Here is a 10,147-nt window from a genome sequence, read left to right as displayed (position 1 = left end):
CGCGATTTTTTTTATCAGCTCCACTTTTTCAATCTTTCAGGAGCTTCGCTGGTGTGTGATAAGTTCCAGGAGTTCTCCCGTCTTGCATATGCTATTTTTGCCCTCCAAGGAATCCTTTGCTAGACGATGGTAGCAGCTTTCATTTTTCGAAGCACCACCCTGCATTTTTAGATAAACTTTCTTCCTTTATGCATGTCTTTTTGGATGAGGTTCAAATTCGCCCATAAGATGACGAGATCACTCGCGTTTCCATCCGGATGGTGAGTTCGTTAATGGTTCTTTCCCGTAAAGAGAGTGTCGCACAGCTTGAAGTTAGGAACATCTTGTGTGACTTTTTGTCCCACCTAGTTCTCGATGGCATCTCCTCTTCCACGATGCTATTTCCGTCCGCTCAATTGGTCCCTTTCTTCGTTAAGACAGTGGTATTTTCGTCCTTTCCAGTAGGCAACTCCTGCGGTCTTACGTTTCTTGTAAAGGAGTTCCTAGTAGAATCCACCATTTAGTTGCAAAAAGAGCCTCAGGTTAGGGCCCCCGTATTTGAATAGCATTTTCATTCCTTGCTTTGTTGCATCGTGCAGAGGTATTGGACTATGCCTCAATTGGGGCGGTAAAAAAAGCCTTTGCTCTCTATTTGAAATGAGCTTTTCTGGTGAGAATTATCCTACCCTTTATCTACAACTTCGATGAGAACTCAATAAACAAGATTGGTCTGAACATCGGAGTCGATAAGAAACGACCGAAAGGCCGATCGAAACCACAATGACTTGATGAGCTGCATATTGATTTAACTGCCTCGCAACTCCATCCAGTCCAGGTCCTTGATAGAGCGAAATGGTGGAACTGATCAAGATAAGCCGGCCTCACATATTAACGGGACAAAGGAAGAAGAAGAAAAGTAAGGAAAGGAAGAGGAAGATAATTTCAAATGTTTCTTTTATCTGGAAGAGTTTCGGGATTACAACGGTCCAGGATTTTATGGATTAGGTTGAGTTCGCCATCCCCTTCTGAATCAGAGAACCGGAAGTTCCCATGCAGCTACTAATGATTGTAGGGTTAACTATAGCCAAAGAAACCTGAATACTAAAAAGGATAAAATTTATTTTTTTTCTATAAAATATTAAATTCCCAGAAAACTGCCTCATCTTCGGCTTTAAAAGGCTCCGCCGGCAAGATATCAGCAGTTTTCCTTTGGATCACTGACCATCTTTCAATCAACTGACTCAATATTCAACCAGATACCTCCTTCAGGTTGTGCAACAAAAAATTTTGATTGAAGCTTTATCGGTTGTCTAGTCTTTGGCGACAAGGTGTACTTGAATTTTCGCAGTCCGATAATAACCCCTAGTTTCACTTGCATCATACCGAATCGAACCCCTATACAAGCCCTGTGTCCTGCGCCAAATGGGAGGAAGGCAATTGGATGTCTATTCTTCACAGCTTCCTCAGAGAAATTGTCTGGATTGAACTTTGATGGATTTGGATAAAATTCAGGATCATGGTGTATGGCGTAGATTGGTATATGCAGACTAGTGCCTTTTTCAAGGATGCAATCCGTGCCGGGAATTTTATAGTTTAAAGTGGTTTCTCGGGATAACATTCCGAAAGGTGGATTCTTCCGAAGAGTTTCTGGAAATTGTTAAAAGAATTTCTAATTTGAGTCCTTTTTCAACCAAAGTTTCCAATTTAGAGTCAAGTAAACCACTTACCGTTTACTACCTGATCGAGATATTTCATATCCATTATCGCTTCATACGTCATTTTTCCGTCATGTTTCCTCAATACCTGGTTGATATGATGCCTCAACCGATTCTGGATATCAGGGTCACAAGAATACATTCCGGCCACATTTCGCAAGGAAGGGTCCCACGCAGTTCACGACTTGGCGCATCCCGGCATCAGGGCAACAAACCGGTTAGTCACCGGAAAATACTTCTGGCCCTCCATGAACAAGGATATCAATTCCTGGGCCAGAGAGTGCATCGCATGCCAGAAGTGTAAAGTCTCCAGGCATGTAAGGAAAGAAGTGGGCTCATTCCCCCGCACTACCAAGCGTTTCCACACGATACACCTCGACATAATAGGGCCCTTGCGAGACTCGCACGGTTACAAGTATTGCCTCACAATCATCGACAGGTTCACGCGGTGGCCTGAGGCAATACCTCTGAAAGACATTACGGCGCAATCTTGTGCCGAAGCCCTCTGTCGAGAGTGGATACCTCACTTTGGCGTCCCTGCAGATGATGATGACCATCACTGACCAGGGAATGCAATTTGAATCCACCCTTTTTTCGGAGTTAGGCAAACTCCTGGGTTTTAAACGCCAGCGGACTACGGCATACCACCCGCAATCTAATGGGATGCTGGAACGTTGGCACCGGACGCTGAAAGCCGCCATTATGGCACGCGACGACCCGTCCTGGACTCAAGTCTTGCCCCTCGTCCTACTCGGCCTTCGTACAACCCGCCGAGAGGAATTTGCTGCCAACCCCGCGGAGCTGGTATACGGGGAGAACCCAAGACTCCCAAGCGATCCGGTCTTCGACAAGAGATCGGGTCTCACGGAGTCGGGGTTGATGCGTCTGCTGAGGGACAATCTCCGACGCATCAAGGCGCCACCACCCACTCGACACGCGTCCATACCTGCTTGTTCGCCCAAGGAACTGGACACATGCACGCACGTGCTTATCAGGACGGATGCCGTCCGGAAGCCGCTGCAGCCTCCATATGAGGGCCCGTACCGCGTTCTCGAGAGGGGAGAACATTTCTTCCAGCTCGAGATCGGTGGTCACAAAAAGGCGGTCTCTTTGTCCAGGCTGAAACCCGTGTGCGCCCCGAAGCAGCGTCGTGTCCGCTTTGTGGATTAACGGCGAACGAAGTTCCGGGATCCGTCGCCGAAGCCCCCTAGGTTTCGTCTGGGGGCGGAGTGATGTGGCGCGGCAGGATCTGCAGCATTCGAAATTTATTTCGGATGTTGCGGATGCGGACGGGTAGATGGCGCGGAACTCTCCACTCACTCATTTTCGGAACGCACCAGGGGAGTGGAGAATTAGCGGTGGAAAAATGCCGTTGGTTGGGACAGTAAGGACCGCATGGAAATAAGCCGGTCTCTTCTGTTCCCAACTGCGGCGGCGTAAACATCACATTAAATTAAGTTAAATTTTTGTGTTCATTTTTGAATAGACTGTAGATTCTGATTCCTCTTCTCCGTTTTCTTCTTTTCAAAGAGAAAGGCCTAATAAAACAAAATATATCTCTACGATAAATTCCGAAGGTTCAATCAATCGATGAAGTTGTGATCAAATCAGAATAGGTCGCGCAGCCAGGAGGAGGAGCGGGAGATGAAAGTAGCCATAATATAAGCCTAGAAGTCGTTTCGAGGAGAGGTTACTTTGACTTGTCACAAAAAATCCAACGGAATTCTACTAATAGCAACAAAGAAATGCTTCCTGAAATCCTCGGAAAACACTGAGATCATCTCCTCCTAATTTTGCAACGACTTAGGGACTTTCAATATTCTCGGACCGCGAATATATAGATGAGAAAAAAAACTGAATGTTTTTGGGTTGTATACTGCGGCGGTAAGGAGAGGTTGCTTCGTTTATTGGTGAAGGCAACGTAGATGACTCTTTTCTCTCGGGTGGACGAACATGGTTCTTCGTCCAGGACCTCTTTAACGAATAAGCTCAGCCAAAAATCAGGCTAGCCTTCAAATATGAGCCGGAAGAGAAATCATACGTCAAATTGACCTATATTTTCGAATTATGGTTAATTTCCCATTTCTTCGACATTCTTGCAAAATCTTTATTCAGTTCAAGTTGAAGCTTTAAAAAGTCGTAAGTCTTCCAACAAAAATTTAATGAAAACCATTTAAACTCAGACATCCATCACATCTTACTCAACAGATCATTACCGTAGGGATTAGTTTCAGCCCACCTTTATTTGAACACCTGGTCACCCTTCAATTAATTGGGGTTATATTCAACCAGATACCACCCTCAGGTTGGGCAATAAAAAATTTCGTTAGTAGCTTTATCGGTTGTTTAGTCCTCGGCGACAGGGTGTATTTAAATCTGCGTAACGCGGTTATTACTCCAATTTTTACTTGGGTCGCACCAAATCGCGCTCCTATACAAGTTCTTGGTCCCGCGCCAAATGGGATGAAGGCAAATGAGTGCCTATTTTTCACAGCCTCTTCAGAAAAATTATCAGGGTTGAACTTTGACGGATTTGGATAGAATTCAGGATCATGGTGTATGGCGTAAATCGGTATGTACAAGCTGGTCCCTTTATGCAGGATACAATCAGTACCGGGAATTTTATAGTCCTGACTGGTTTCTCGGAATAACAAGCCGAAGGGTGGATATTTTCGAAGAGTTTCTGAAAATATTTAAAAGATTGCTGGATAGAATGTTCATTTGGTATCCAAGAATGATTTAGGTTTTATCAAACTTCCACTCCATTGCCAAACCTTAGCATCCCCTCCCCCCGCCTCCCTCCCCCAAGGGTTGGCAATGGAGTGGTATTTTATTGTTTGAAGTTTCCAATCTAGGCCCAAGTAAACCACTTACCATTTATAACTTGATCAAGATACTTCATGTCCATTACAGCTTCATAGGTCAGCTTCCCATCGTGCTTTTCCAATACCTCATTGATGTGATGTCTCAACTTATCCTGGATATCAGGGTTAGAAGCAAGCTCATAAAAGCAGAACTGAAGAGTCGCGGAGGAAGTCTCAAAACCAGCGATGTGAAAAACAAAAGCCTGCGCTACGATATCATTGAAGGGTAAATTATCCTTGCCCTTTTTCGTATGCAACTCAATCAAAAGTTGCATAAAATCATTTCTTTCTTCATTATTAGCCAGTCGATAGTCAATTGTTCTACGAACAATACTCGAGTAGAATTTTGTAACCTCATCCCGAAAAAGTTTGATGCGCAGCTTTCGTGCATATTCCCGGAAAACATGAAGGACAAACATGACTCTTGTTCCATGTCTAGGTTTATCGAAAACGCTGACTCCTATATGGAAAAATTCATTATTTTCATCTTCCAAACTGTTTGTTTTCAAGCCAAAGGCGCAACTCCCAATGACATCCACCGTAAATAGGGCCATCAACATTTTTATGTCCAATTCTTTTCCACTCCTGCAAACCTGATCTATTTTCTTTTCCAATTTCACTGCAACTTCCAACATTGTTGAGAACATCATTTTCATTTTTCCGCTTGAAAACGTTGGTGAAAATTTATTTCGAAGTTCTTTCCACTTATCTCCGGACAGGTTAACCAAATGCGCTGAGAGAGGGTCATCTCTTTCATTGTAAAAGATACCGCGGTCATGAAAAATTGGAAAATCTTTGATTAAGATGTCCTTGATAATATTAATATCAAGGAGTATTGCAACTGGTTTAAGGAAAAAGTAGACTCCAACAACTGGACCTTTTCCCTTATGTTTTTTATAAAACTTCTGGGTCAATAGACCATCGTGGTCATATTGCCCAACACCTTTGAGATTTCCGTAAAAAAAGTGCGGTTCTTCGTAGGGAATTCCCAATTTCCTCCAATAATCAAATTTTTTTTGCACCCACAAGATAGCAACTAGGATTATCGATAAGCCACTAGCTAGTATCACCACAGTATCCATCCCCAGGCAAACCTCTTGAACTTAACTTTGACACTAAATTTCTGAGAACGTCAATGCCTCGAACCACGTTGTAAACATACAACTATAAACTCAAATTAGATAATTTTATGATATAGTGAAATCCCTGGTTGATAAGAGATGATGTTTACACAAAAGTGCTTTACGTATTGTCAACACAATTAAATCATTTCAATCCACATGACAACAATTCAATTTAATGTCGCTGTTATTTGCTTGTTTATTTGACTAGGGCAAATATTGCTGAAAACATCCATTTTGACCTAAAACTAAGACCTGTCCCCGACTATAATAAATGAGACCTTGCATTTGATACCCCACACGGTTATATTCTGTGATGAAAAAGGTTGTCCTCAACCCCCTTCGGCTTAACATAGGACCATGTCATTCGCTGTCTCCATATGGGTTCACCGTGCCAACCTTCCTACCAAAATTTCGTATCAGTTGGTATCACCGAGAAGAGAGAGAAGAGAGAGAAGAAAGAGAAAAAAACTGCAGGTGGCAGATAGATAGAGGAACAAGCAGATAAACATCCAGCAAAAAAGACACGATCTACAAAGCGGATAACAAAGCCGAACCAGGGAGAGACTGACAGTCCAGCTCAAACACAAAAATGTCCAACGCAGGTGCCAATCTAACCCTAATTGAAGAGTTTACTAGATTTTTTTTTTTTTTTGGGGTAGGTTTGGTGAATGCATTTACGCACACAGTGTTGGACTCCCGATTCGGTACGTCGTCGGACTACCAACTAAACACCTCCCCATCGTCAGAGAGCTAGCCTGGAATCGTTTGTCACATTACTTCGGGCCAGCCCCCGAACTCTCCCGCCTTGCGGAGCCTTCAAATCAGGGAATTCATTTCACCAACGGGAGGGGAGAGGAGGAAGGGAACTGTCAGTTCAAGGAACCCCCTGCCATCCGGCTCCTTCACCGGTCGAGTTCTATCTTCTTAGCAACGAGAAGGGCCCGAACGTAATGGGCAACACGGTTCCACCTGTCAGCAGTCCTCAGCATCTCTTCGACAATGTTGTCTGCACAGAGATCCCCTGTGTTTAAATAGAGCTGCTGACGAACCCCATCCCACTTTCCACAAGAAAAAAAAGTGTGGTGGGCATCGTCCACAACTCCATTGCAAAACACACAATCCGGAGAACGCGCCTTTCCAATCTTGTGCAGGTAAGACTGAAAATTTCCATGCCCACTTAAAAATTGGGTAAGGAAATAGTCAGTCTCACCATGCTTCCGATTCAGCCACGCACCTAAGTTGCCGATGAGCCGCGCAGTCCATCTGCCTCTAGTTTCATTTTGCCAAGAGAGCTGCCACTCGTCTAGAGTGTGTTGCCGTTCTTCGCAAGCAACCACCTCCCTTGGCTCATCTCCCTTGCGCTTGTATATGGCCTGACGCTCCCTAGCAAGAAGAGCAACGGGGATAACTCCCGCGATCACCATCACGGCCGGTTCAGAGACTGTGCGGTACGCAGACGCCACCCGTAAAGCTCCCCGTCCCTGTACTTGCGCGAGGCGTCTACGATATACCTCCTTGTTAAGAGCGCCAGCCCATACCTCTGCACCGTAGAGCAGGGCAGACTGCGTTGAGCTCATCAGGAGACGTCGCCTACTAGTCGTAGGACCCCCAATGTTTGCCATTAGCCTACTTAACGCCGAAACTCCAGCCGCAGCCTTGTTCGATGCTGCTTGGATTTGCTCAGAAAAGCTCATCTTTGAGTCAAGAGTCAACCCGAGGTACTTCACCGCTGATTTTGACTCGATTATCGACTCTTCGAACGATATGGGACGCAGGGTCGCAATTCTCTTCGTAGTCAGGATGACTACTTCGGTTTTTTCCAGTGCAAGGTTAAAACCATGAGTAGTCATCCATCCGCTTACCCGTCGCATCAATGTGCCGAGTTTGCTTTGCGCCTGTTCGACAGTGCGTCCAGCAACAAGCGCTGCGACATCATCTGCGTAGCCGACCAGGCGCGACTCTTCTGGCAAGTCGAGTTTAAGCAGACTGTCATACGTAGCGTTCCAGAGGTCCGGCCCTAGGATGGATCCCTGTGCTACCCCCGACGTGACCTCCATCCACCTTTGACCCTCTAGTGTTTCATAGAGCAGGGAGCGGTTCCTCAGATAGTCCCTCAAAATCCGCAAGAGATTGTTCGGCAGTTGAAGGTATTGTCTAGTGTGCCTAGAATGTCTTTCCATCTTACGGTATTGAAGGCGTTTCTGACGTCAAGAGTCACGAGGAACACCACCCGTCGAGTTCGGCGGCTATGTGCCTCTGCTCGTCGAACGGCGTCCACGACCTGCATGACAGCATCAATTGTCGATCTACCTGCCCTAAAACCAAACTGCCGGGGAGATAAATCTCCGGCAGCGCGTATCGCTTCAGCGAGTCTACCTCTCATGAGCTTTTCGAGCACTTTCCCAGCAGTATCAAGCATACATAGTGGGCGGTATGAATACGGCAGTTCGGGATCGCCTTTTCCTTTAGGGATCAGCACAAGCCTCTCAACTTTCCAACGAGCAGGGAAAATGCCCTCTTTCAGACAAGCGTTGAATGCACCGAATAGTAGGTCTGGCCGGTGTTGGAAAACCAGTTTGTACACCTCTGCTGGAATACCATCGGGTCCTGGCGCCTTCTTGTTTTTCATAGAGAGGACTGCCTGTTCCAACTCTTTTACAGAGAAAAGTGGACAGTCCTCTGCGCTCTCCACGCCGACGTCACCATCCCATACGGGGTGTGTAGGGAAGAGTGCCCTCACAATGCGGTCCATCTGATCGGCCTTAAGTGAACAGGGTTTCCGCAGAACCCCGATTTTTCGGGTTACAAGTTTCAGATCAGATCTTGCCAGCAGCGAGCTTTGCTCTTGTTTATTGCGCTGCGGAGTCTCCTTTTGGCTGATTTGTACTCCATCATTATGGTACATGCCTCCTCCCGGTCGCCTAGACGTTGTGTTAAGCGGCGGAGCCTGTGACATTCCTTCCGGAGCTCTGCGATTTCCACTGTCCACCAATACATGGAAGGTTTGCCGCGCCACGATGTCTCCCTGGGCATGGAGGCTCCGCAGATCGTCGTTATCAGGTTCATAACTGAATTTACGACAGTGTCAGCTGCGGCGCCACCGCCCCCAGGAGTACCCTTCAGCGTGGCCCCACCTGTTCCCAGAGTTTCGACAAACTTCCCGGTGTTCACTTTCGCTACGTTTCATACACAGAAAGATCGCTGGGATGGCGCACACCGAGAGTTTGTGTCCACCACTTCGAAAGCAATGTATTGGTGGTCACTTGCCGAAAAGTCTTCCAGAACTCGCCACCCGTCTACCAGCGACACCAGTGATTCCGACGCGAAGGTTACGTCTGGAATGCTTCCTTCGCAGCCCGGGCGCCGGAACTTTGGGGTGGATCCGGTGTTTAGAACTACCAGTCCTGTTCTCGCCGCCATTTCCAAAATTCGTCTCCCTCTGGAATCTGTGTGCGGCATGCCCCATTCAAGTGCCCTAGCATTGAAGTCACCCCCGACAAGGATCCGCCCATCCGTGCTTAAGATAGCGTCCTCCAAAGCCTCAAGCCTCCGACGAAAGTCCGTCATCGTCTCATTCCGCGTTAGATAGACACTAAAAAACGTTATCCCTGAACACCGAATCCAGACAAAGCCGTCCCCTCGGCCTTGGGCAAGAACCCCCAGGAGGGTGCCGTCCCGAACCCAGATGGCAGCGGTACCTGATATGTCTGGGTGCCATGAAACTGGGCCCTTGTTTCGGTACTGCTCACTGATGAGTACAAAATCAGCTTTGGTCTCCGCAGCGAACTGCGCTAGCAACTCGTGAGCGGTTGCACTCCGGTGCATATTGATTTGTAGGATGCGAATCATGTTGACCGTATCCTAGCTTTTTCCAGTTCTGCTCTGAAAACTGGACACCGCCCCGATCCCGCAGTGTGCGCAATGCTCTCATCAGTCGCGCCACGGTCCCTGCATAGGACGCAGCTTTCCTTTTCATTGCAGCTGTTCGCTTTATGGCCTGCCTGACCGCATTTACGGCATGTTGCCCTTCTGTCAGATCCCCGACAGTTTGCAGATGTGTGCCCATAATCCAAACATCTGTAACATTTGGTTGGGGCGGCCCGAATTCGTATCCTACACACTACCCAACCAATTCTTATTTTCCCGTTGTTTAGAAGCTTCCTCGCGTATTGCTTGGCAACTTCCACCACAGCGAGTTTTTGGCCTCGGGAGTTTGCGGAGGTGATACCAATCCGGACATTGGTTACCTCCGGGCATTGGCGTTTGATGGCCTCTTCTACCTCGTTCTTTTCCATGAGACAGTCAAGGTCTCGGATTTCTAAAGCACACTTGGGTTCCAGGCTAGAAACCAAAGCTTTTTCTCCTAGAAGCCCCTTGACTGCTTCACAGAACGTGACTTTATTTATAGTCTTCGGGCCTAGTTCGACTAAGACTCCACCACCCTTCGTTTTACGTATGGAAGACA

General features: G+C 46.8%; 1 protein-coding gene across 2 annotated transcripts; it reads right to left on the bottom strand.

Moving 5' to 3' along the window:
• Nucleotides 1-1,078: 1,078 nt before the first annotated feature.
• Nucleotides 1,079-5,660, bottom strand: LOC119651857 (probable cytochrome P450 6a14). 2 transcript variants are annotated; one of them, XM_038055660.1, is made up of 2 exons: nucleotides 4,569-5,660; nucleotides 1,079-1,626 (listed from the first exon to the last, which is right to left on the bottom strand). In XM_038055660.1, exons 1-2 carry the CDS (start codon nucleotides 5,638-5,640, stop codon nucleotides 1,208-1,210), a joined length of 1,491 nt encoding a protein of 496 aa, XP_037911588.1. In that variant the 5' UTR covers nucleotides 5,641-5,660; the 3' UTR covers nucleotides 1,079-1,207. The 2 variants fall into 2 exon arrangements, with proteins under 2 accessions (XP_037911588.1, XP_037911587.1); XM_038055659.1 differs by lacking the exon at nucleotides 1,079-1,626 and adding an exon at nucleotides 3,924-4,377.
• Nucleotides 5,661-10,147: the final 4,487 nt, after the last annotated feature.

Source organism: Hermetia illucens, chromosome 3 (genome assembly GCF_905115235.1).
Source record: "Hermetia illucens chromosome 3, iHerIll2.2.curated.20191125, whole genome shotgun sequence".
NCBI lineage: Eukaryota > Metazoa > Arthropoda > Insecta > Diptera > Stratiomyidae > Hermetia > Hermetia illucens.
This window is presented reverse-complemented; position numbering and strand designations above follow the sequence as displayed.